Source organism: Phaenicophaeus curvirostris, chromosome 15, assembly GCF_032191515.1.
Source record: "Phaenicophaeus curvirostris isolate KB17595 chromosome 15, BPBGC_Pcur_1.0, whole genome shotgun sequence".
NCBI classification, from domain to species: domain Eukaryota; kingdom Metazoa; phylum Chordata; class Aves; order Cuculiformes; family Cuculidae; genus Phaenicophaeus; species Phaenicophaeus curvirostris.
The window spans coordinates 20,464,442-20,491,923 of record NC_091406.1 but is presented as its reverse complement, the minus strand read 5'-3'; the positions used below and the strand labels follow the sequence as shown (position 1 = coordinate 20,491,923).

The 27,482-nt window shown below is 48.1% G+C and overlaps 1 protein-coding gene across 5 annotated transcripts in view; it reads left to right on the top strand.

Annotated features, from left to right (window-relative positions):
* NRG2 (neuregulin 2) overlaps window positions 1-27,482 on the top strand; it is a 184,474-nt gene that overhangs the window by 116,704 nt on the left and 40,288 nt on the right. For 3 of the 5 annotated variants that reach the window (XM_069869640.1, XM_069869638.1, XM_069869639.1), the window contains exons 3-4: window positions 12,478-12,596; window positions 16,754-16,819. In XM_069869640.1, coding sequence (XP_069725741.1) covers window positions 12,478-12,596; window positions 16,754-16,819 — 185 coding nt within the window. The remainder of the gene's footprint in view (window positions 1-12,477; window positions 12,597-16,753; window positions 16,820-27,482) is intronic. The other 2 variants (XM_069869641.1, XM_069869643.1) reach the window with 1 other exon arrangement.

The window sequence follows — 27,482 nt, the reverse complement described above, 5'->3', positions numbered from 1 at the left end:
GCTCCAGTCATCTGAGGTGGATTCTGGTTTGTGATTAGGGGTTGGAGTGCAGAAGCCACCCAAACTCAGCATTGACCCCAATAGCCACCAGCCAGCCTGCATAAACCTGGGAGGGATCGCTCTCTTCTCTCCTGAATTAGGGTGGACTGCAAAGCATCTAAGGCAGCTGCAAAGATGCAAGAGTACATCATGATCCTGTAAGGTTAGGGTCCATAGTCGCCTACTGAGGTGTTGTCTCACACAAGACCTTGTGTTGCTGCACCCAGGGCAGGCTCTGTCGTGGCTCCCCCAAACTCCCCATGCAGCAAAGCTCTTGGGTAGCTGCTCTCAGTCAGCATCATCCTTGGACCACCTCATTCAGGCAGTGCAAAACCACCCAGAAAAACAGGGCCCAGTGACTGAGCTAAGGGGCTCTCACTGGAAATTTATTTACAGAGGTCCATGTTGATATTTTTCAAGGCTCAATATTTATGTATGTTGTATCTTAAAGTTATTCCATAAATGTGACTATGCTTACACTCGTATATCTTGACCCATCCAGCAACACAGTCAGCTTGGAACTGCCTGACCCCTTGGAAAACATGAAACTAATTCTTTGATGACGTGTTATGTCTGAGTTAGCTCACTATAGTCTTGATAGAGTATTATTTTTTTAAATTAGAAGCCACTAAGAAATCATTTGGTAAAGTCAGTCGATGCTAGGATGGGTTATTGTTAATTGCCCTAATTGAATTTCAGTCCTGTTGGTTTGGATTGCAAAGTCACACCCAAAATGGTTGGCATCCTTCATAAGAACTGTGGGGTTCGTGGCTGTTTGGGATGAGGCAGGGAGGTGATCAGGGGAAGGCTTGGGCTGGAAACACCCATGGATCCAGGATAACTGGCTCATATCTATTGGATGTGGACTGCTCAGGGAGGGCTGCCTGGGCTTACAGGGCAGAACTGTGCCTGCCTCCTTGCTCTGTTGCCCTTAGTGTTTCTGTGGCCTGTGTCAGCCTCCTGGCCTCAGTTGTTTATGATGGAACTGGAGCTGGGATGCCCTGGAGGAAGGTCTGCACCACCAACTGCAGCTAAGCGTGGGGAGCCAGCCAGTCCACCCCATGCAGACACTGCACCCTGCGGGCAGGCAGCTTGCGGGACCCTGAGCTCACTGGCGCTGGGATCTTGCAGGGACACTGGGGAGCTGTTTCCCTCAGAGCTAGACAGCAATCAACCCCAGACCAAACACCCAGCACAACTCACTGGGGAGACATCCTGGTGATGGCAAGAGGCGCCTCTTGCAGCATTTCCCTGCTGGACTCCCAGAGATCATAGTCCTTCCCTGCCTCCTGGCACCCTGTGTCCAGCATGAAGCTGTGATGGGATGGCATCCCACCCACAGTGGTGCAGTGAGGGCACGCACTCCCTGGGTCAGGGCTGTAAACATATGGAAGAAGGTCGATCCTCTTTCCTCAGGACACTGCTGTCAAGTCCTAATTTTGCACATACCAGTTTCCATGGCAGTGTGTTGGCTCACAGCCTGCCAGTGACAGCCCAAAGACATGTGCGTGCTAGAAACACTTCCTGCTGGCAAAATAAGCCCAAGGATAAACATTTTGTAGAAAGCTGAGCACCTGCCTCCTTCGGTGTCTGAGGTTCCCTCAGCAGCGAAGGAGTGAGCCTAAAGCATACCCTGCTGATCTGCTCCTGTAGTGGCTTCCCATCCCTGGTTCTGCTCCCTGCTGCCATTAAAACATGCCATTGAGTGGCGAGGTTGTCTGGTTGGAGCTGGGGCCTGTCTGCAGAGACTACACTGAAGCAGCTGTGCTGGGATGGCTCTGACAAGATAACCCCTTATAAACTATTTGCCCCTTGTTGACCAGTCAGTAGTGCAGGAACGCTGTCCAAGCAGGTCTAGATGGGTTGGTGCACACCCGATCTGTCATCCTCAGCTTTCTGACTCTGCTTTTCACTGGCTTCACTAGGTTTCAGTGTTTGGAAACCCCTCGAGGGCAGAGTGCTCACTGGCATTGGACCTGCCTTGGCTTTATGGGATAAACATAAAAAATTGCTCTGTGCATAGAATGATAGAATCATGGAATGGTTTGGGCTGGAAGGGACCTTAATGCCCATTTAGTTCAAACTCCCTGCCATGGGTAGGGACACCTCGAACTGGGTCATGAGACTCAAAGCCCCATCCAATCTGGCCTTAAACACCTCCAGGGATGGGGCAGCCACCACTGCTCTCGGCAACCTGGGCCAGGGCCTCCCCACCCTCACAGCAAAACATTTCTCCCTAAGGTCTCATCTCAATCTCCCCTCTTTCAGCTGAAAACCATTCCCCCTCATCTTATGCCTGCATTGCCTGATCAATAGCCCCACCCCAGCTTTCCTGGAGCCCCTTTCAGTACTGGAAGCGGCTCTAAGGTCGCCCCAGAGCTTTCTTTTCTCCAGCCTGGATAAGCCAACTCTCTCAGCCTGTCCTCATATGGGAGGTGCTTCAGCCCCTCGGATCTTCTCCGTGGCCTCCTCTGGACCTGCTCGAACAAATCCGTGTCCTTCCTGTGCTGAGGACTCCAGAACTGGATGGAGGGCTCCAGGTGGAGTTTCCCCAGAGCAGAGCAAAGCAGAGCAGAGCAGAGCAGAGCAGAGGGGCAGAATCCCCTCCCTTGCCCTGCTGGTGCCATTGCTTTGGATGCCACCGAGGCTAATGATTGAGGGAATCCTCATAACTTTGTGCATCTCCTTTATGTAGCTAGTGGGACTGAGTTTAGTAGGAGGTCCCAAAACTGGACATGGGATATGGGTTTACATCATTACTTCCAGTGTATTAGGAAGCGACTCCAGGGAAGGATAAGCATCCTATCCTCAACTGTAAAGCTCAGAAAGGAAGTCATATGATGATTAATTGAAGAATAATAGGGTTTACACAACTGGCTCCACTTGGAGGTAGCACTGATCTCTAGACAATCCTCTGCTCTTCCTTTCAGTTCAGAGTAGAGTGCGGTTTCCAGAGGGCTAGAAATTGAGCACTAGGAAGGGACTCTTATAGAGAAAGTACACAAAGCAAAAAGCTTCACAGACCATGCGGCTCCTGGCCAAGGGCACAGGGTCATTTCTTTAAAAGTTTGATGCAAACCCCCAATAGACTTGTCTGCTGGAGCCAGACTAGTGAACCCTGCCAGGATGTGGAAAGGTTGTCCATAGCGTTTCCCTTTGCTCTGTGGGTCATCTCTTCGTCAGCCTCTTGGTCTACAACCATGTAGTCCTTAGACAACACACAGAGGATTGAGATGGGAGACAAGAGGAACACAGTTTCCTGTCTATGACTAGTAATTCCTCAACCACTCTCCACCTGGCTTTCCTCCCTCTCTGTTCAAAGCCTTGAGAACTCTGGTTAGAAAGTATGACTGAAGCCCTTTTTTCATGATCAATGTTTTATCTGACCCCCCTGCCCTTCCTAGAGCTGGAGAACTCTAGGAAGGAAAAAAGGGAAGTGTTTGTTGGAAGAAGGAGAGAAGCAGTTAACTGTGTGTCAGCTCTTCAGTTTTTCCATCAATCATCTTCCCTCTTGCTTTTTGAACTTATCGGCAAAACTTTTGGGGCTGTCGGGCAAAAGAGATTTTCCAATGGGTATTTGCTGGAGGGAGGAGAACAATTCTGATTCCTCCTTTCTGAACTGCATGTTCCATCTGTAATTAGCAACAGGCTGGGGCAAGTCTGGCTTGTGCAAAGAGGAAACTTCTCTTTAAGGTGGAAGAAGTTGTTGGCTGCAATTTTATCTCCAGCTCAATTGAAATAAAACACAGTTGGTACGGAGCCTAGAGAAATTACCCAGAAAGAATTGCATGCAGTGGTGGAGCTCCAGCATAGTGAGTGGCTGTCCCTCTGAGTGCCAGAGCAAGACCCTTTGCTGCTGAGTGCATCTGAGATCTGGTTGAGGCCACTGGTTTCTGAGAAGTTCAGGTTGAATTTTGACCGTCTGACTTTCTTGGCAAGTGGTCAAATGCCAATTGTGGAGAAAGCCAAGGGAGTTTGTTTGCAGAGGTGTGGAGAACCTACCCCACTTCAGGCTGTGTGCAGGGCTCAACCTTGAGACATGGAGATCTTCAGCTGGAGTCAGAGCAGGCCCAGGAGCCTGGTAGTCTCCTAGCTGTGGCTGTCCTTACAGCTTTCTCTCTTTGTGTGCTCTTTTACCACGGGAGATTTCTGGGGTAATGAATTAGGCCTATCGTTAGATTGGAGAGGGTTGGCAGTTCAGTTTGGGACAGGCTGACCAGATGACATCCCTTGGGAGTAGTGTCCTACTTTCAGTATCACTAGGAATCCCTATTGTTAGCCTGTAAGTGGAGCCAAGGGATACCCTCCTCTCCTGTTTGTGTACAGTGGGCCCTCAGGCGATGCTAGTTGGGGCAGATTCATTGCTGGGGTCTTCCTTGCAGAGCTCCCTGCTGTAGATTGTTCCCCACCCACAATGAATGGGGCTGTGGTCTTCCCTGTACAGCTCAGTGCTCTGGAATGAAGGCAAAAAAAATCATAATGCCAAAGCAGCAGGGGAAAGAGAGTGCCAATAAAGATAAATGATTTCCTAATTAAGCCTGGAGACAAGGAGGGGCAAAGAGAACTGTTGAAGCCTTGTGGGAGCCAGAGTGAACCCAAGCAGGCTATACCACCACTCTGGCAGGGGTCTTCAGGCTGACATTTTTAAACAAAGGAAAAAGCTCATTTGACAATGGATCTTGCAAGAGCAATTCCAGATGCCTTGAAGCTAAGACTCTTCTCAAGCACCGGTGTTGTTATAATCACCAGGGGAGCTTCTGCCTTGCTAACTCTCACGATGTCATTATAAGTCTCTGATATCTGGGATTTGATTTTAGCTGCTGAAGGCACTTTATTGGAGGGGGGTGTGAAGGAGAGCATCTCCTTTGTTTGTCTGTTTGTTGTTTTAAAGGAGATGATGGACATCATCTTGGCCAATGCACCTGGGACTGAACCAGGGAATTTGAGAACTGAAAGGAGAAGCAGTTGGGTCTTGAGCTAGAACAATCCACAAGCTTTGCAAGTTGGGGGTCCTAAGGAATGGGCATTTAATCAAACTTGACTGAGCTATAGCAGCTAACAAGTTATGGCCAGATGCTGGGCTGCTTCAGCTGGCAGTGTGTTCAACCTTAGAGGTGAAAGGAGCTTTGTGTGCCTGAAATTTTGTGTATTTTTTCCAGTGATGTTGGCTGCTTAAATAAAAAAAAGAAAATCTCTCCCTACAGACCTTAGCCCACTGCAGTTGCAAAATGTCACCGATTAGGTTGAAGCACTCATTGAGACATGAGCTGAAATCCCATTCATGCAGCTGGAGTGAAAATGCTTTGCCTTGGGAGAGGAGAGCTGAGGCTGCAGGCTGAGACTGAGAGCTGTTCACCTGGGACAGCACCGTATACACCTGCAGGCATGAACTTGCCAGGTCCCTGTACTTCCTAGGCACTGATGAGGACCCGTAATGCACACGAGTTGCAGAAAAATAACTTAGGAAGAACAGACTTCTATGCATCCCAAAGGCTCCAGACTCAGAAAGGAGCCCCAAAACTGAGTGAATCTCTTGCACTGTCCCGTACATTACCATGGTTATATGTTCACAGAGGTTTTGGAGGAGTAGTTCTCTGTCTGAAGGTGCCATCCCTTTCCCATGACCTCTGTTCCCACAAATACTTTTTCCTGATCTGAGTATTTACAGCCTGACTGTGCTCATCTCCATTGCAGCTCTGCACAAGGCTCCCCTCCTGACAGCAGTAGCTTTTATTATGGCACCTTCCTCGCTTCCTCCCCTGATTGTTTAAAGCTCATTTTTTTTTTTGCTCTAAGGGCTTTCTCAGGCCTTTTTCTTCCACTTCTGGCAATCCCTGAATCTTTAGTTCTGTCCAGTATATCGGCCTCCATCTAATGTGTGACATGCTTCTAGCCTAGGATCTCTGTGCCTCCTCCTCAGCAGCACTGACTCTCTATTCCCTCCCTGTTACAGAATAAGCTTGTGGTTGGGTTGCTGGGATGGTGAGACCTCTGCACACTGTCGTGGCTATGCACCTACCAAGAGTCTCACCCCTTTGTTGAGGTCATGCACTCTTTGGGACGGGTCCTACCTTTGGTGCTGGGAGGCCCGTCGCTTTTTGGAGGCTGATAGTGTTCTCCTGTGACATGTGATAAGCAGGGAAGGAGCCTGCTCTTTGCTGGCCTCACTATACTGCTCAGAGGCTACGTTTTCTCTAAGAGAATCAAATCTCAGCTTTGGGGTTGGAGGAAACATCGAAGGGGTGGATCAATTGCCTTCAATTCCAGGACAGGTAATGCAAGGGGCCCTGCACTGATATTGACTTTGTGCACCAGCCTTAACCTGAACCCCAGCTTTTACGTATGCATTGATTTCACACACTGGCAGCTGCCAGACTTGCCTGGCACAAAGAGCAGCAGCATGAAGGGGTTTGCCTCTCAAGAGAGAGGCCACAGGGACTGGTGTGTGGTTGCATTACACCACCTCTGCTGCTCTACACCTCTTCCCGTTGCGGGAACATCCGTGGCTGCTCATCAGTGTTGAATTTGAGGATGGACTTGCACAAGTGACCCTGCTCTTTGGAGTGTGCCTATTGATCTTTTCTGCTTTTGTTGACACTGTGTGACCCAGAAGGGAGTCTGTCTCTCATTTGGATACCAGTGGCTGTGTCAGCTCTGCAGAGTGAGAACCGGTTGAGTCTTCATTTTACAACCAGCCTGTCCCAAGCCTGGGCACAGAGAGACAACAGCACTACTGAGCAGAGAAGGGGCAAATCTGCTTTTCAGGTTAGAACAGCACTCTACTGTCGGGGCACATGGGTAGGAGAGACCAGGCAGAGGGGCTCAAGGGATGGTTGGTTCTGTCCTGGGCATCTGCAAAGACATTAGCTGTCTCCCACATCTGCTGCTCCTGCAGTCCCAGCAGGTCAAACATTGACTGGGGTGGATGATGATGTGAGATGAGGAGGAAGGAGGACTTCAGGGATGATAGCTGAGCTGAAAAGTCCAAACCCTCCTGTCCTTACCTGTCTTGTTTGATTGCTTTGCTTGAGGGCATTTTTTTTCTCCCTTTCCCATTTGCCGTTTCTGTAGATAATCTAACCAGCACAAGACTACTTGTTTGTCTGAAGTGCTGCAAGGCACAGCTGGCTTGCCCAGCTCTGTTGTGCTGCTCTGTAACTCAAGGGCAGGGAAGAGGCTGGGGTGGTTTCCATCTGGCAGTACAGGGGAGAGGATGTTCCTAGCTGCCACCTCTGCGTGGCCGGACAGAGGTGCCTTGCCATGGCTATCCCCACTCTGCTTTGCATTGCAGTGAGCTCTTCTGCCTGGTTTTATGCCACTCTGTGGAAGATGAATGTTTTTCCCTGAGGCCAGGGTGCCAAGAGCCCCTACTCCAGTGGGGCTGCCTGATGCCTGGTGGTTTCTGGCCAGTGCTTCTTGACTGCAAGCTGAAGAATTGGATATTCTGAATCTTCTTGCCAATCATTAACCTGCTCTCTCAGGGCAAATGCAGCACCATGCAGCGTGCCAGGACAGCACATGGGCACCAATTAAATCTTTGGCAGGAATGTAAGCAGTACACATTACAGTAAGTGCTGGCCTTTCTGCTCTCTGCAATGCTGGTTTGTTTCCTGCCACCAGCTCTGTGCAAACAGAGAGGGATAGAGTTAATAGGTAACCTCAGCAGTGTATTCGGTGTGTCCTTTGCAAGGGTCATGTTTGGGAATTTCCTTTTCCTATGATCTCAGATGTGTTTACGATGTGCAGTGTTCTTCATTGACAATTTAGGGGCCACATATGGTGCAGTCTTCAATTTCTCTTCATCAGCTAATTCCTTGACTTCTGTATTACTTATGCTTTAGCTAACCTATTTTTAGAAGCCTAATAAAACACTACAACAGTAGTAATCCTAGAGCTATTTTTGTCCTGAATGATGCAGAAGTGACTGAACTCAAACGGAGAATGCTGAATCCTTGGTGAAGTATAGGTGTCCCAGGGGCAGCTGCTCTCCTGCTCACACACTGAGCTTTGCAAGGAGGTGACCTGGGAAGATGGTCCCATTTCCACTTGGCTGTAGGGAAGACAAGAAAGATGATTCAAGCTTGACCGAAATGCTGATGGGAACATGACTCCTGTCGTGAGAAGTTCCTCCTTGGCTGCAATGAAGTGCCTGTTTCTTTTCCTCTGACTGAAGGCCTCAGGGCCCAGGCTCACATTTCGATGCCTAACTCTGACATGTCTAAATCACAGCAGATGAGGCCACCCTTCCAAGCCAGAACTTGCCAGCATCTTTGTGTAGGTCCCAGCTAAGGGCTCATCTCCCCATTTCCTATTGTAGTCTGGAGATTGACACCACAGAGGGTGATGTACTCATCGCTCCAAAATGCCCTCTGGGATACTCTTTTCTTTTGGCCAGAAAGGTATTCTCAGGGATCTTGTTCTGGCCAGGCTGAAGGTCCCCTTGTGAATCCTGTCCCCCAGAGCTTGCAGCCAACATATTCCCCATGGCTTATTCCTCCACTGGCACCACAGGAGATAATTAGTACGTGGCTAAGTCATATGTGCTGAGGGTCAGGAAAGACAATGAGGCAGATTTTCCCCTGGAGTAAAGAAATGTCAACAGAGTTGCACTGCATGAAATTATGGGCTCTGTCGATGACCCTGGCCCTTTCACTAAACAAACAGCCCGGGGCAGTGCCTTCCTTCAGAAGAATGGCATCATCTGGCAGCCAGGCACCCTTGTGGATGCACACAGTAGGGCTTTCCCAGGGGCTGATGTCCCCAGAAGAGCAGCAGGGGACCTGATACAAAACTCCTGTTCACAACAGGATTCCTCATACGTTGCTACTTGTATTTGTGTACAAACAAGCCTCAGCCCTCCAGGGAGCCAAGGCACCTGCCCTTGGGGGCAGCAGGAGGGAGAACTGAAACTTGAAAAAACTGATTTTCTAGGCAGTTTTGAGATATTTCTATATCACTGGAAGACAGTAAAATAGAACAGAGATGGACTGGTCATCTTTGTGTGTGCTGCACACAGATCAAGTAAGGTCTTTGTCTCTTTTCCATCCTTCAGTTCAGTTCTAGTGCATGGGCATTACTTGTGAATTAAAAGGCTCATGACTAATGCTGTGAAGCAAGGTATCTCTCTGGCTGTTTCAGTGCTTTCTGGAACAGGGAAATTCTCTTTACTGTGGCTATACTCCACATTAAAACTGATCCTCATCTGTACTCTTCATTCCCCTCCCCGAGCCCGTTATACAGCACAGCATGGAGACCAAAAGTCACTGCACCTTTGGGCTGGGGTATGGAAAGCCAGAAAAAGCTCTTGATTTTTCAAGGGGATCTTACAATCCAGGAGAATTTCAACAAACTGTGGTGGAAAATGACAATTAGCTCATTTGACAGTACACCAATCTTGCGCATTAAAACAAGATAATCCTCTATGGCTTCACCTTGATACTGATATGCTATAAATAGCAGCACTGCTTTTCAGTCTGCTCATGTCCGTCTCCAGTTCCAGGTGAAAGACCAAATGTGTCTCATCCTGTTCTTGGAGATGAATCTGTCAGGATGCACTCTTTCATTAACCCTTTGTGTCACTAATAGCTTACTAATATGTATCTTTGGGACTTAAAAACCTTTATCTATAAAGGATCACATACGCAGGTGATATTCTAATGCTGTAGTGGATTTTTCCAGTTATGACACACCATGAAACGTGCTGTGCATGTAAGATTGCAGTGCAGCCAATTATCATTAGAATATCTGTCCTCCGGCAGCTGAAGGCAGTATGTTCGTTAATGCTTTCGGCTTGGCTCTGGCAGATAGCCTCAGCCTCAGCATGCTGGCGTGCGAGGGTGGTGTTTTCTACAAGACTTTGAGTTAAAGCCTCGCTTTTCCAAGCTGCTTTCAACACATGCTGCCTTCCCTTTTGCTCTGCAGCCATAGCCACAACCGTGTCATAGGGCTGGTTTATAAATCAAGTGGTGTATTCTGTCAATGAGAGTTGAGGCAGCTGAGGGAAAGCAATGGCTGGGCTGGCTGGCAACAGTCTTGTTAGAGTTGAACATAGCACCAAGAACCCACGTCACCCCTTTGCCAAGTGTTGCCTCTGTGGAGAGAGTGAGGAATATGGCCCCAGACTGGGCACTACCACCGGATGGAGCTGACCTCCTTCATCAGGTGCCTGCTGTACCTCCCCAGCCAGATGCAGAACTCAACTGCCACTAGGGGCCCTTAAATGCTTTGCCTAAGGCATCACCACAGCAATGACCACGATGCCCAGGACTGTCACAGGTTGCTAAGAGGCTTGAGGAAATTCAGAGCACTATACAGCTCTGGGAAGTAAGGCAGTTTTGCGCCACTCTGAATCAGCCTGCTTGTTTACACAAACATTTTGGAGCATGTTGGCCCATATAACTGGCCACTGAATTAGGGGAGACCTAGGATTAAAGGAATTCAAGAAATCCTTGCATACTGTCAACGTTCATTTAGAAATTGCTCCACATGGTGTGTAAACTCATCCAGTTCAACACTTGACTGCATCCTGTAAAACTAGGCAGTGCCTGTATCCTGGGAGCTGTACCAAGCTGTTTCCAAGTGCTTTTAATTTACTAATATAACTAGTGAGATGTTCATGCTGTGTCCTTGCGCTGTGGCTCCCAGGAAAACAGCATGTCAGGGTGTTAAAACGATGCCAGTGTGCTTCTGTGAAGGACTTCCTATGGATGACGATTCACTCAGCCCAAAGAAATGTCCTTCTCAGATGACACATGTAACACGGAAAATATGCCCAAAGCTAATGATTATTTTGTACATTAAAGGGATTTTATGTGCCTTCAGCAACACAGGCCACTGGGGCCTCTTTCTAAAGCTGGCAGTGTTTTCAAGTGTCTAAATAAAGCAACTGTATGACAAAGACCTGAGGTAAAAGCTTGATGTAGGAGGCAGAGAGATGTTCTCATAAGAAGAGTACGCAGGATGTTTTTTGATGAGATGGCTAAAATGGATGAAAATGTAGTAAAACAATGTACCTGATGTCCAAATCCCACTGTGCTCTAATGAGTGATAGTCAGTGGGTGTTGAAGGCCTCTATAGATCTTGGTTAAACTGGGCAACAAATGGTTTAGCTTCTTAGTCAGAGAGACATCCCAGCAAACAAGACATCAGTCATAGGCAATGGGGACAGCAATGCTCATCTTCCCCATCCTGCCGCGGAGGTCTACTGCAGGGCTACTCCCTCTCCCATGGAGCATGCAGCACAGGTTGGTAGGTGACATGGGCAAACACCAGCACTTCTGCTCTTCCTAGGCTGTGTGATGATTGGGGCAGTTCAGCCCCGCATGCTGGTGCTACATTGGAGTGTGTGTATTTGGGGGAGACAAAGTCCTTGCCCTATTTTTTTTTTGCCTGGATAAAGCTACAAGCCAGCTGTCTAGGTCAAACCACAGGGTTTTGATTTGCAGACTGGCAAGGGGTGAACCCTCCCTGACCTTGTGGGTGTTTGTGTTTGAGTATGTGGCTCTGCTGAACACAGCCAGAGAAGCACCAGGCTACTCCTTGCTGAGGAAGGTGCAGAACATGCAGCTCATGTCTTTGAAGGACATGGAGCTGTTGGAGCGAGTCCAAGAGAAGGCCATGAAGATGATCCAATGGCTGAAGCACCTCCCAGACGAGGACAGGCTAAGAGAGATGGGGTTGTTCAGCCTGGAGAAGAGAAGGCTGTGGAGAGACCTTAGAGCAGCTTCCAGTACTGAAAGGGGCTCCAAGAAAGCTGGGGAGGGGCTCTTGATCAGGGAGTACAAAGACAAGATGAGGGGAACGGTTTTGAGCTGAAAAAGGGGAAAATGAGATGAGATCTTAGGGAGAAATGATTTTGAGGGCAGGGAGGCCCTGGCCCAAGTTGCCCAGAGCAGTGGTGGCTGCTCCATCCCTGGAGGTGTTCAAGGCCGGATGGGATGGGGCTTTGAGCACCCTGATCCAGTGGGAGGTGTCCCTGCGCATGATAGGGTGGGTTATATTTAAGATCCTTTCCAACTCAAACCATTTTATGATTCTATGATCTCCACATCTCCTGCTCACAAGCAGATCCCCCTGTCCATCAGTGAAATGGCTTTTCTCCAGTGCAGAATGTCTATGCACTGGGATATTTGGACTCTTTTTTTTCAACCCCTCGGAAGACTATGTGTGAATGAGAGAGGCATCAGAGCGAACCATGGCAACATGCTGAGTGCAATGGGTTCAGAGGGAGATGGTCATTTAGGAAATCATGGTGTTGTGATTCCTGGGAAGGGTCTTGTCCAAATCAATGCTTGAATCACCTGTTCAGTTGTGAAGCCAGGGAGCCCATCCTCTCAAGAAGGGGTGATGCGATGGCGAGTGTCCCAGGGCTGGGATGTTTATCAATTCAAGAGGATGGTTGGCATTTGAGTAAGAAATGTCTGCTGTACTTTTCAACAGAAAGATTTCCAGACTGCAGTTCAACAAGGTGAAGCTGGAAGATGCTGGAGAGTACAGCTGCGAAGCCGAGAACGTTTTAGGGAAAGACACCGCAAAAGGCAGCCTGAATGTGAAAAGTGGTAAGTGAAGAAGCCAGCAAATGTCTTGAGCTGTCTTCCATTCAAGCAGAAGACGGGAGGTTCTGCACATGATCTGTTTTGTATTTTGTTTCATGCTTTCAGGATAATGAGTAAAACAATCTGGGAGATAAGAAAAATACAGCTTAGCATAAATGTTTGTTATCTGTCACAGGCAATGGATTTAACATACATTTTAAATAAATGTATATTTTTAAGGGGTAAGGAAGAAAGGAAGCCATTGGGCTTGATGTTTTCTGGTTTTAAAGAATTTCTGAGAAGCAAAACTCACCAGAAGACAAATAATTAACCCATAGCTTTTTGATGAGTGAAGTTGCTTCTGGTTTTCATCCTAGAGTGTGTGCTCCATCTCTTAGAGCTCAGCGGATGGAGTCTGAGGTTAGGTGGTTTTATTATTATCTTGGTTGTAATAATTATATTGCTTAACACAATGGTTTGGATGCACCCTCCAGCTCAGAAAGTCCCTACAGTGGTTGCCAGAAGCTGGGAGTGTGCAACGAGGGGAGGGATGGCTCCGTGCAGGCTATTTTTCCCAAGTGCTTCCTTATGCCATTCTCTACTGGTTGTGGGAGCCTGGGCTCTGTGCTCTGCAGCCCCTTGGGGTCAACCAGCTTCTCTGATGTTGGGCTCTTATTAGGTACCTTTCTCCTGCTGCTTTCTGGCATTTTCTCTATTAAATTCTGCTTGAGCAGTGTTGGCAGTCCTGAATGTTTTATTCTGTGAAGCTGCAGTATGCCACAGCCTCCCCTCTCAGTTACTCTGCCTGTAACAACCCCATGCCTGCAAAGCCTGGAGGAAGGCCATCCGTGCCCAGACCTCTGTGTCTTTGTGAAATCATAGAATGGTTTGGGTTGGAAAGGACCTTAATACTCATCCAGTTCCAACCCCCTACCATGGGCAGGGACACTTCCCACTGGATCCAGTTGCTCCAAGCTCCATCCAACCTGACCTTGAACACCTCCAGGGATGGGGCAGCCACCACTGCTCTGGGCAACCTGGGCCAGGGCCTCCCCCACCCCAGCAAAACATTTCTCCCTAAGATCTCATCTCAATCTCCCCTCTTTCAGCTGAAAACTGCTCTCCCTGTCTTGTCCCTGCCCTCCCTAATCAAAAGCCTATCACCAGCTTTCCTGTAGCTTTTCCTTCATGTCTGTGCCGTCACCCCTCCTGCTCTGCTGTGTTTCTTCCAGATCCTGATAGGAAAGGTGGCCAGAGCAAGCTAATGGAGGCAGTGACACTCCTTTGTCTAACTTAGGTTCTGTCTGTCCCATCGCCATGTTAAATGGTCCTGTTTTGACTAGGAGCTGCATATGCAGCTCCCCTCCTGCATGGAACACATGCGAGCGGCATGTCCCTGCCATCAGAGACCTGGCTCTCTCCTCCACTCACTCTGCCCATTCACTAACAACTCCTTTCACAAGAGGAACAGTGTGATGGAACAGCGCCCACTGCAAGGTTCAGATCCTGTACGCTGCTTCTGGCACCAGGAAAAGGCGCATCAGGACTCTGCAACTTCAAACTGTGCCTGCTCTGCCTCGATTAATCCGTCTTCTAAGCTGCAGTGCAAATCTGCCCTTGGCTTCCCACTCTCAGCTGCAGGCAGACCTCACAGGGCACCCAGTGGGACAGCAGTTGAACGCTGGTTGTAGTCTCTTACGAAACAAGATGCTGGTGGTCACTGTAGGCTTTTGCTGCCCTGCTACCCGACTTTTCACACTTTTTTACTTCCCTCTGGAGCTGACAAGAGCTGAACAGCCTTCATCTTCAACTAGGCACTTGCTGTCCTTGAATTTTCCTCTTTCATTACTCCTGGGCCTTCTGGGGACCTTGACAGCTTTACTTCCTTCTGCAAGCTCCCCTCCTCTGTTTTATCTTACAGTACAAAACTCCTCAGAGCATCTGTTTGTCTCTGAATCCATGTGTGTGCCGTTTTCTGTCCCTGCCTGCATTCTTCTCCAGGCTCCTTAACACTGTTGTGGCTAAGTCTCGACACAGCACCCTGTGAAGTTCTAACAAGCTGTAGTGATCAATCAGAGCAGATACGTGAGCTGGCCTCCCCTTCCTTCCCTGTTTTGGAGCCTTCCTTGTTTTCCCAGAAGCTCCCTCCAGCTATTGTTGTTTCTGTATCTTCTTCTGCTTTATATTCTGCTTCTTTACTGCTGCCCTGTCCCTGGGAACCTGGTGCATCTGCCTGTCCTAGGCAAGCTATCTGGGACTGCTGCTTTGGGACTGTATGCTGACCTGACACTTAGTGGTGGTGTTAGAGGTCCTGTAATGTTACTGCAGTACAGGTGGGTGAATCCAAGGCTGGGATAGTCCTGAGCTAACACCACATCTTGTGACAGAGAAACATGAGGTCTGGTGACATGTTGGGATGGTCCTTTAGAGAGGTGGCTTTGCAAGAGGTGACCTGAGCTGTTGAGGCTTGAGATGAGCGTTGTGGAGGAGCAGGTTGCTCTCAGACCAACACCCCATTCACCTCCCGGGATATGGAAAATAGAGATGGAGGTTCCTGAGCCCCAGCTTGAGTCCTGAGTGGCAGAGATGGAGCTCACGCATGAGACCCTTGGGCCTATGGCTGTGAAGGGCTGAGATTCAGTCTTTGCTGGTTTAACTTTCCTAGCCTGACAAAGCAGCATTGCCATTGCAAAGTGCTCTCTGCTCTGTTCCCCTACCACTTGTCAATTTATACCAGTTCCAAAAGAGCACCTTTTCAGCTATGTGGATCTGTTGCAAATTGCTGTGAACACCACCCTGAAGAGAGATTTTCTTTAGACAGAGAGGGGCTGCAGTGCGGTGGCCCCTTGTCAGTTCAGAAATGCCCATCAGCCAAACCCAGCAGCTCATCTCTCCTCTGCAATTCTGGTATTCCTACAAGATGCCCAGCTCTGCAATGAATGCTTTTGCACTGAAAAGCTTTGGAAGGGTGTTGGTTTTTGAAGAAATGCTTCTGGCTTCAGCCAAAACATGTTGTGCTTTGTTGCTATTTTTGGATTTTTATTACTTTGAGGTAAATTAGATGCTTTCTTAGAAAAATGTCTGATTTCCGTGTTCTCAGTCTGACATTGGCATCACATAGGCATGACGGCATGGCTGATGTGTGACTGTTTTGGTTTTTATTTCCTCAGAGAACTCCTCCCTAACTATTCCCCCCTCCCCCCCATTGCTAAATGTGAAGGGAAAAATCAAACTTCTAGAAAAAATCCTTTTAACTTGTCACGGTGATCTCTCCCCTGTCCCTGACAGGGTGCTGCACACACAACGTACGCTCTTGGTCCTTTCTCCTTTGTACATCTTGAGGGTGGTGAAGGGCTTTGATTCAGAAGGCACTGTTGCTGCCAGTGGATTTGAGTAGAGCTGTTGACTGTGGATATTGGACTTTCCAAGTATCCTGGTTTATTAAGAGGAAATTGATATATGAGCTCAACTCCCGTGTTGCCTTGGGCCACGGCCTTCATCCCTTTCATGTTCCTCCATCTCTTGTACGAGCATTACTTTGTGCTGTGGAAGTGCACATACTTGTGGGATGGAGGCTCTTTAGATCATAGAATCATAGACCAATGGAATGGTTTAGGCTGGAAGGGATTTTAACGCCCATCCAGTTCCAACCCCCTTCCATAGGCAGGGACACCTCCCACTGGATCAGGGGGTCCAAGCCCCATCCAACCTGGCCTTGAACCCCTCCAGGGATTACACAGTCACCACTTCTCTGGGCAACTTGGGCCAATGCCTCACTGCTTAAACGCCACATTTTTCTCACTGCTGTGTTCTGTGATCCCATCTTTGCACTCTTGTTGCCGTCAGGCCTAAGAATCCCACACCCCCCAGTTTGGCTCATCACCTGCCTGGGCCATTTCTGCCCTTTTCTCATGACAGAGACCCCAGTGGCTTGAGGTTCTTCGAAGCAAGGGGATTGGCGTGCCCAGTGCCGTCCCTTGCAGGGGCACTCGGTTATCTGCCCCTGCTACCCAGTTACCCATCTGAGTGTATGCTAACCGGTACTAACACATTGGCAGCCACCCCAGCCTGTGCCACCCAGCAGCCCCTGCCCTTCTCCTCTTCCCTGCAGTAGCCAAGCCCACTCTTCTCTGCTCAAAATAGATATTTTGTTCACTACTTTCTTACCTTAATTTCCCCAGGAACAACGAAAGCACCACAAGTCTTACCAGCCTCAGAAACTAAAATAGTTGTTATGGAAGAAGAGTGTAAGTACCTCTCCCCCGCTCCTCCCCTGTAGCTTCTTTCCCCTTATATTTGTTTTGGCTTTATGAGACATTCTGCATAAATGCTTTATTGCCTCTTGGAATCTTCATTAATCATCGATTCTTTTTGATTTCTGCCAAAGTCACTGATCTTTCCCCAGATCTTTCAAAAATCATAATTTATATTGCTGGTGTCTGTCTTGGAGAGGGAGAGGTTGGTAACTATTGCAATGGTAAATTGAAGAACATACGACTTGTAATCAAAGCTGGATTTGAAGCATTTCCTGCTCTTTCCATACACAGGTTTATTTCTGCTTGTAAGATGTGCTTGTTATTGCTTTTGATTTAGTTTTTTGTTGTTGGCTTGTTTTGGGTTTTGTTTTTGTTTTTTGAGGACAGGTAAGAAGAAGAAACTATAGGAAATACAGGGGAAAAAAAAAAAGATGTGACTCTTCTAAGCCTAAGTCATAAGAAAATCGCAGGAAATATGTCTGCTGTCACATTTTTCCTTGAGTGTCCAGAAAGCGAGAATGGATTTCCTGAAATGTTTTATTTGGTTTAATTTTGTGGCCCTACATATGTGGTAATGAGTGGGCACACAAAACAAAAATAAAAGCATGTCTACAGGCGCTGATGTTAGAAGGCAGGTGCTGTTCTTTCAGCTATTTCAGATGGAGGGTGTGATCCCTGTGGCAGAATCTCTCCCCGCCAGGGGACACCGTGCCACCCAGCCCACATCAGCCCAATGAACAGCTCACCTGGACCTCAGCCAGCTGAGCAGGCACTGGAGAGCCAAGGACCAGGCGGCTGCTCCGAAATCTGTGCTCTATTTCCATTCCACCCCAGACAGTGCAGCTGGCTCTGCCGCTCTGTTGACAGATCCACTTTGCAGATTTTATGGGGAGGTTTCCTCCTTGGAAAGCCTGATCTTTTATCACTTCAAAGGAAACCAGAGTGCAACCCCAGCAGGGACTGGCCTGGTATCATTTAAAAGCTTTTCTGATTAGAAAACTGCACTTAAAATGCGCTCTTGCATTGTACTTCCCCCACCCTGGGAACATCCTGCTGAGATGCAGCAATCTGGGAACTGCAACGACCATACCATCCTTCCCTAGGATTGTTCCTGTGTGTTCACCAGCGTAATCCATATTTGCATCACTTTAGATATGTGCTGTTTTCACTAAAAGCCAAATTTCAACACTGGAAAGGAGACTGTCAAAATGACATGTGGCTTGCACAGAAGTTTCTTCTTCTACAAACCATCTTTTCTCTGTGGTAATATTGTCCTTGACTGACTGGGTTTTTTCTTAATGATGTGAAGAGGTGGTAGCATCTCGAGTTAAAGTTGTCATTGACTTTTTCCTTTACATTCCTTACTTATGATCTCTCTCAATTGCTATCTAAATAACACAGCCCTGCTGATTTTTATGGTTACTGGTGATCTATCGTAGAATCACACATGTGTGTGCATGGAGTGATGTGCATGGAATCTCTTCCCCAGCTGCTGTTCCCTTTGCCTACTGCTGCCTGGTTCCCTTTGACAGGGGCACTGTTTTATATGAGCCTCAAAGATCTCATGGCAGAATGGAGAAACCCGAGGATCTTATGATGTTTGTGGTGTAGTGACAAACCTGATCTAGTCAGGATCTGAGACCAAAGACAGCACACTTGGGAGATCTGGGATCTGATGGTGCAGCTTTTTGAAAGCTGTCTGGATTCAAATCTGCCATGTATTCTTGTTCAGCCCATGTGGATGCAACCCTATACTTGGGGTGAGTACTGGGACCTGCGAGACAGAGAGCGGGGGTTTCTGGTGCTCCACTACATGGTATGTACATGGCATGGGGCACCCCTCAGTTTCATTCAGTGATGTGGATGTGTTCAGGTGAGCTAGAGCCATTTAGCAGATGTAACAAGCTGAACCAGGGAGTATAATGAGTGCTAGCCTGGTCATATGAGTGTCCTGTCAATCTTACCAACAGCTTTCATCTGTATGGTCAAGCCAGACCCTGATGGCCAGATTCAGAAAGGAAATCTGGTGTCTGGGAAAATCTTTCGATGATGCTGTGTGTTTTGCTGTGGTACCACAGTCTTACATCTTCCTCTGAGTATATGCTTTTGTTTAAGCATTGTCAGACTAGAGCAGCCCTGGAGGTGCTTTCTTCAGAAAGCACTGGGACTTGAAAGAGATGACAACGCCTGCTACTTATATCAAGGAGTCTTCCTACTGAACTCAGCAAGCTTGAGATTGTTGCAGTAGCCTCATCCATAGTGAAGAAGTATTAAATAAGACGTGGTCTTCTGTTTGTCACAAGATGAGATTGTGAAGCTAGGGAGTCACAGCTCACAGGCAGGAACTTGCAGGGATGGGGTAACTTGATTATATGCTCTGATGCAGGGAAAAAGGTCCTTTATCCTCATTTCAACCTCCAGACTACTCAAAATGGCAGTGTGATCCTGTCACTGTGCAACTTGAAGTAGCTAAACAGAGTTTGGGAGTTTGTGGCTACAGATCTGCCTGGTCAGGAACGGAGTCAGTGGCAAAGTTTAGAAATGCTTTGATGGAGGCAGAAATGGAAGAAGGTTCAGAGCAATCTGTAGGGAATTCTGAGAGGGAAATTTTATGCAGGGCAAAGATAGTAAAACTTTTCATTTGTAAAATGTAAGATAATGTCTGAAATCTCTGAAAAGTTGAGGTAATCCCATTCTCCTGTTGAGTTCTTCTTCTCTTGTTCGATTCCTTGACTTCAACAAATGGGTGAAACTGTGAGGGTTAAAAGAGACCCGGCTGGGAGGAGGAAGCATGGGTTGGATACCGTCAGGATCTGAGAGGATCCACCAGTGAGGGGCAGATGGTGTAAACTAACACGTAGATCATTACAGCTGCTCAACCTCTCTCCTCCATCTGGGTCACTCTCCAGCTAACCTGGTTGAAGGACTTTGCTTGGCCAGTGTCTGTAAACTGGCAGCAATGGCTGGGCTGCCTGATGTCACTGCAGGTGCTTTGCATCAGTGAGGTTTGGCATCAGATGAGAAGATGAAAGAGGAAAAAAGAGCACAAGAGGCAGTGCTGAGTTGTGCTGGGAACATGAAGACGAGAGGGTAATGTCAGGTACCTGAATGAAAGCTGGGCTCTCTGGATTGATTTTGGGGCATTTAGTTCAGCTGCTGGGGATCACAAGCCGTCCTTGAAGTCCTTTTAGGGATTTTGACAGGCTGAGATAGTTGGAGTTGTTCAGCCTGTAGAAGAGAAGGCTGTGGGGAGACCTTAGAGCAGCTTCCAGTACTGAAAGGGACTGCTGGAAAGCTGGGGAGGGGCTCTGTTGAGGGAGTGCGGGGACAGGATGAAGAGGGAACAGTTTTCTGCTGAAAGAGGTGAGACTGAGATGAGATTTTTAGGAAGAAATATTTTCCTGTTACTGAGAGCAGTGGTGGCTGCCCCATCACTAGAGGTGTTCAAGGACAGGTTAGATGGAGCTTCGAGCAACCTGATGCAGTGGGAGGTGTCTCTGCCTGTGGCAGGGGGTTGGAACTGGATGGGCATTAAGGTCTCTTCCAACCAAAACCATTCCCTGAATCTATGATTCCTGGGGGAAGGCAGAGTGAAACAGCCCTTCTTTCTCCAATTAAGTCTTAACTTTCCTCACACCACTTGGGGCCCACGGATTTCACAGCTGTCATCTTAGTGATGTCATTGAACTGTCTGTAAACTCATTGGTTTCGACTCATTCAGGCTGTCTTCCCACTTAGTACCTTCCCCAATGCTTAGCATGACAGGGTGATGGGAATATATTCCTTACTTTCTCTCTCCCAGGTGAGATGTGCCTGGTTGGCTGCCATGAGTACAGTGGCTCAGTGATGTCTTTACTCTGACGTAGTTCATAAGTCACATCTGGACACATCTAGTTGAATTGAAGCTTCAGCATATACCACAGTAAGATGTGCCAGGTAATTAAGGTTCAGCGAATTCCCTCAAGCCTTGTCTCAAGTCCAGTCTGGCATGGCTGTTACTGGGTCACTGTGGCAGACCTGCCTGTTAATTGGCTGTTCAGTCTCTGGTCACTCCAGCCTGAAGGCACTATGCTGTCGTGGAACCAGCAACGCTACAAATGTGAGCATGGTGCTGCTGGTTTGGAGCTGAAGGTATCCAACCAGCCCAGAGCACGAGTAGAATGGACAGAAGTCAGTCAGCCACAGGCCATGCGGTCAGACCAGTTTTCAAGATTAGACTGAAAATAAGCCCTCACGTTCCCTTCCTCAGAGAATTTAAGCCCCACCACTGGAGGTGTGGTTGGTAATTGAGGGGAGCCTGCGTGCATGCAGGTATGGTACCTGGAGGTGTACGTGGTGGAGATCTTGCTGTCAGTCTGCAGGGAGAGCTATGTCGTGCCTGGCCGGTGTCAGGTCCCCGTTGCTGCTTATTTTGCACGCTGTGTATTTTTTAAGTAGCCATCGCATCTACTGTTGTAACTGTGAGGTAGAGACAGGCCAGGGAGACTCCAAAGGCAAAGCTGGGCAGTGTGGAGTGAAGCACAGGATGGAAGCTAATGTCCCTGGGAAGACCTGAAGCCATGAGTCCAGCATTCAGAGCAGGAGGCTGTGTGCCAGGAGCTCTGCTCTGTCTGACTCTGTCGTGTGATCCTGGCATGTGCTTTCACTTCTGGGCTTTGGCTGTCCTGCCCACAAACCATTCATGCTGGCACTGGCCCTGCAAAAGGCTCCTGAGATGGTGAACAAATCCCCTCATTCAAGTACCACGTTGCTGCTATTGATACCATTGGTGATGTGGGTATGGGAGAACAGAACACTGTAGTGCTAACATGTGCCTTTTGGGACCCTTGTAAGGAAAAACACAGGAAGGGATCCTTTATGATGCTGGAGAGAACAGCCTGCTGGAGCAACTGGAAGCTTTATAGTAACACAGGGCTTTGCCCCTGCAATAGGTACCTGTCTTGTGGAAACAGGCAGCCCCTGGGTGCTCAGAAACCTTTAAACTTGCTCCTCAGTGAAACATCTGAATGGTGCAAATGGGAGGTGTGGGTGTGCTACCTCTGTTGTTTTGATCAGCAATATCTGATGCTCTGAGATGAGTGTCACATTTGTTTTGGGATTAACTTCTGGTCTGCAGCTATTGAGCCTTGTGATCCCCATAGGAAGCAGGAATATAACTCCTGCAGGATCTATTTCAGTAAAATGTAGGGGTAAATATTGGGTCTTTTCCAAAGGGATAAACACACATGAGCAGAATTTTTATGAACTCCAGAGTCCCCAGCCCGTTGCCAGGTGAACCCCAGTCTGCACAGCCCCTTCTGATATTATGTACAGATTGCAGTAGGGAGCATCCAGCCTTCAGGTTTATTAGGAGGAGAGTGTTGTTCCAGACATACAGAAATGTGCTACTGAGGGAATGGTTAGGATCAACAGTCCCTCTGTGCATCAATCAGCGTAAATCATGATTTTAGTGTGGCTCACGCTGGGATTAAAGTGCTACAACGAAGGAATAGCTCGGGCAGACACCTTCTCATCCATGTTCTTCTGACAAGCAGTTGGATGAACTTGGTTGAGAGGAACCCCAGCAATTCTGTGTTTTATCAGTAAGTACACGAGGCATATACAGAGCAGGCAATTTGTATACACTCTCCAACCAGCTGAGTTCATCTGTCTAACTGAATGTCTAAATATTGAGAGTGTAAAGTGTCTGTACTCTATGAACCCACCAGTCAATGTTACTTATAAAAAAAAAAAAGCAGCAAAACTGTCGTTGTGTCCCTGTTCTACTTCTCAGTAGCTGTAGTTTGTGAAAAATTAACTAATTTATAGTCCAAGTTGCATTTATTAACTCTTTACAGGGGGAGTATTTCACCAGGTTCCCGAGAACCGCCTGGTGAGCTGCCCACAAAGGTTAAATGATGTGCACAGAGGAGTTGTGTAAGAACCCCAGTGCAATCATTAATGGCCTTCCTGCGTAGATGGACTATGTGAAGGAGAGTCCAGATGGCAATGTCAGTGCCCGTGGCTTTACTGTCTGTTGCCCTGACGTTGACATTAGCCCCAAGTAACCCAAGTGTGCGGTTGAAAATAGATGCTCTGAATGACTACAGTGCTCTGAATCTCTTATGTGCTTTGAGTTGTAGAATCTTTAAGGTTGTAAAAGACCTCTCAGATCACCCAGTCCAACACCACTGTGCCTACAAAACCATGTCCTGAAATGCCATATCTACAAGTGTTTTGAACCCCTCCAGGGATGGAGACTCCAACACTGTCCTGGGCAGCCTCTGCCAGGGTTCACCGTTCTTTCAATAAAGAAATTGTTCCTACTATCACAGAATCACAGAATCATGAAGTCCAAACAGCTATCCAATCTAAACCTCCCTTGGTGCAACTTGAGGCCTTTTCCTCTTATCCTATTGCTTGTTACTTGGGAGAAGAGACCAGCACCCACCTCACTCGATCCTCCTTTCCAGGAGCTGCAGAGAGTGATGAGGTCTCCTCTCAGCCTCATCTTTTTCAGGCTAAACAGCCCAGGTCCCTCAGCCACTTTTCATGAGGCTTGCTCTTCAGATGCTTGCAGCTTGTGCTGCACTGTCCTCACTAACTGGGGAAGCAACAATAAATCATGGCTTCAAATCATTTGCAATCACATCCATCAAAAGGCAGCCCTCTTTTCCTTATCCTTACCTTCTCATCCCCTCCGCTTTGTTCTTAGCACTGGGACTATGACTGGCAGACCAGCTGGAGATGTGGCTTGCTGATGGGCAGGGTGCGCCTTGCAGGAGTGTTGTGACCAGCTGGTGTGTTTGCAGGGACCCATGTCTCAGGGACACCACGCTTATTCCCTCTGCTTTAATGTCACCATTTATTTTCTGTAGCTTGCCCAAAGAACACTCATTAATTAATTGAAGTACTCAGGGAGGCAGTTGGTACATGACTGATCTTACTGCACAAACTCCCACTGCCTTCATGCAAGTTCCTTTCCTGCCACATTGCAGCTAGCACCCATACTTGCTCCCTTGCTTATTCAGATCTCCATCCATTGCAGTGATTTTAGGACTTTCCAAGTCATTTGGGATAGATGGAGTTGTGTTGGATGCTGATTGAAGGACTTATTCTACCACACCAGGGAGTAAAATCTGCCTGATACTACGTGGCAGTTAAGGTAAAATAGCTGTGGGAAGTCATTTCTGGATCACCAGGCACACCTGGGTGGTGTCTGGAGCGGAGGTGAATGAACATGCATAACTGCAAATAAACTGTGCATGAGGTTCACGTTACCAACACTGGTCATCAAACTGCAGATGACTCAGGACCAGGTAGAGATTTGTAATGGTATTTCCAGTGGCCCAGTCTGTTGGGGAGTACAGTTCAACATAAAGTAAATGAATAGAGTCAGTTGTGAATCTAGCAATTTTCCTGCTAGTGTGGTGGAAACACACCAAAATCCCCCTTAGCCCCGTGCTTCAAGGTGATTCTCTGTGATCTTCAGCCACATGGTGTTAGAGGGTAACACATTTTGGCCTAAACTCAATTAACATTTGCTAAGCGAGTCATTTTTCTTCCCTCTGTCTGAATTGGCTGGTCTCTTAATCATTGCTCCCGAACTAGTTGCTGCTGCTGCTGCTGCCCCCGTGAACATGAAGTCCGAGCTGCAGCACATCCCAGAGCAACGAGGCATCCTGTGAGGCTCCAGACCACATGTTACCATGCAGGAGTGAGATTTCAGGGTTATGATCAATAAAAGTCTGTATTCAGTACCTCAAAACTCAAAATGAATATTAGGAATTACTATGAGCGGAACAAAGAACAAACCAGGGTGACATAAATATCATGCGTGCAGGATGGCCTTGCCATTGGCAAAGGGAAAATGAGCACCATAGATGGCACAGGACTGCAGCCAAGAAGGGGCAGGTTTAAAATAATGAAATGGAGGTGTATCTGTGCACACTGTGTATGTAACCCTGGAGCTCTCGTCACAAATATTGTGGGTGCTACGGGACTTGATTTATTCAGGTAGCAACTAAACACAGTAGTGGAGGGGAAATCCATCAAAAACTATGAAATATAAAGACACTGCAGATGACTTGGGTTGTCTCTGAGTTGCTCATCCTAGATGATCAGAAGAAAATCATCATTGCATGCTTGTGCTGATCTTGTTTAAGTGTTGCCTGTTGGCCACTGTCAAAAGAGAAGACAGGGCTGTGGTTTGACCAGTGCTTCTCAGCTGATATTCCTGTAATGGCTTGTATCTCGTGACACTCTTCTCAACAGGGAAGTAGGCTGACTGCCTCTTGGGTACCCTTTGCTACATCTCTGCTTCTAACAAATGTACTATAGCAATATGACTCTGTGAGTTGTTTTTAAAACACTTAGAATCATAGAACAGTTTGGGTTGGAAGGGACCTTAAAGATCATCTAGTCCCAAGCCCTCTGCCATGGGCAGGGACATCTCACTAGGTCAGGTTACCCAAGGCCCCATCTAACCTAGCCTTGAACACCTCCAGGGATGGGGCAGCCACAACTTCCCTTGGCAACCTGTTCAGTGTCTCACCACTCTCGTGGTGAAGAAATTCCTCCTAATGTCTAGTCTAAATCTGCCCCCTCTCCAGTTTATACCTGTTCCCTCTTTTCCTATCACCACAAGTCTTTATGAATAGTCCTTCTCCAGCTTTCCTGTAGGCTCCTTTCAGGTACTGGAAGGTTGCTATAGTATTTCCTCAGAGCCTTCTCTTCTCCAGGCTGAACAAGCCCAGCTCTCTCAACCTGTCCTCATATGGAAGGTGCTCCAGCCCTCTGATCATACTTCTTAGCCTCCTCCGGACCCATTCCAACAGCTCCATCTCCTTCTTACTTTGAGAATTCCAGAACTGGATGCAGTACTCCACATGAGGTCTCACAGGAGAGGAACAAAAGGGCAGAATCACTTCCTTCGACCTGCTGGCCACGCTTCTTTTGATGCAGCCCAGAATGTGGTTGGCCTTCTGGGATGCAAGTGCACATTGCTGGCTCCTGTCGAGCTTCTCATCAACCAGCAACCCCAAGTCCTTCTCTGCAGGGCTGCTCTCAATCACATCATCCCCATTGTGTACTGAAAATGGGGATTGCCTCTGACCCAGGTACAGGACCTTGCACTTGGCCTTCTTGAACCTCATGAGGTTTGCACAGCTCCATTTCTCCAGCCTGTCCAGGTCCCTCTGGATTACATCCCATCCTTCTGGTGTTGCAACTGCACCACTCAGCTTGGTGTTGTCTGCAAACTTGCTGAGAGTGCATTCAATCTCGCTGTCAATATCATTGATGAAGATATTAAACAGAACTGGTCGCAGTATGGACCCCTGAGAGATACTGCTTGTCACGGATCTCCATCAGGACTTTGAGCCATTGGCCACTACTCTTTGAATACAACCATCCTTATACGACAATATGACCTGCTTACTGGATGAGGGAAAGGCTGTGGATGTATCTTCTTGGACTTCAGTAAAGCCTCTGACACAGTTTCTCACAGCATTCTGCTTAGGAAACTGTCATCTCTGGCCTGGACAGGCGCACACTCTCCTGGGTGGAAAACTGGTTGGATGGAGGGCCCAGAGAGTGGTGGGAAATGGATTTAACTCCAGCTGGAGAATTGGTCACAAGTGGTGTCCCCAGGGCTCAATGCTGGGTCCAGCCCTGTTCAGTGTCTTTATCAATGACCTGGATGAAGGCATCAAGCGCACCCTTAGCAAATTTGCGGATGACACTAAGCTGGGTGGAAGCGTGGATCTGCTGGAGGGTCGGGAGGCTCCAAAGGGATCTGAACAGGCTGGACCGCTGGGCTGAGACCAATGGGATGAGGTTTAACAAGGCCAAATGCCGAGTCCTGCACTTGAGGCACAACAAACCCTATGCAGCTCCAGACTAGGAGAAGTCTGTCTAGAAAGCTGCCTGGAGGAGAAGGACCTGGGGGTGTTGGTTGACAGCGACTGAACATGAGCCAACAGTGGCCCAGGTGGCCAAGAAGGCCAATGGCATCTTGGCTTGGATCAGACACGGCGTGACCAGCAGGTCCAGGGAGGTTCTTCTCCCTCTGGACTCGGCACTGGGGAGACCGCTCCTCGAATCCTGTGTTCAGTTCTGGGCCCCTCACCACAAGAAGGATGTTGAGGCTCTGGAGTGAGTCCAGAGAAGAGCGATGAAGCTGGTGAAGGGGCTGGAGAACAGGCCTTATGAGGAACGGCTGAGAGAGCTGGGGTTGTTTAGCCTGGAGAAGAGGAGGCTGAGGGGAGACCTCATTGCTCTCTACAACTACCTGAATGGAGGTTGTAGAGAGGGGGGAGCTGGCCCCTTCTCCCAAGTGACAGGGGACAGGACAAGAGGGAATGGCCTCAAGCTCTGCCAGGGGAGGTTCAGACTAGATATTGGAGAGAAAATTTTAGCAGAAAGGGTCATTGGGCACTGGCCGAGGCTGCCCAGGGAGGTGGTTGAGTCACCATCCCTGGAAGTGTTTAAAAGATGGGTAGATGAGGTGCTCAGGGACATGGTTTAGGGGCAGATAGGAATGGTTGGACTCAATGATACGTCTTTTTCCAGCCTGGTGATTTTATGATTCTGTGGTCCAATCAGTTTCTTACCCACTTACATAAGTCTAGATAGATCACATCCGTTGGTTTACCCATGCTCACTGCGGTGGTTA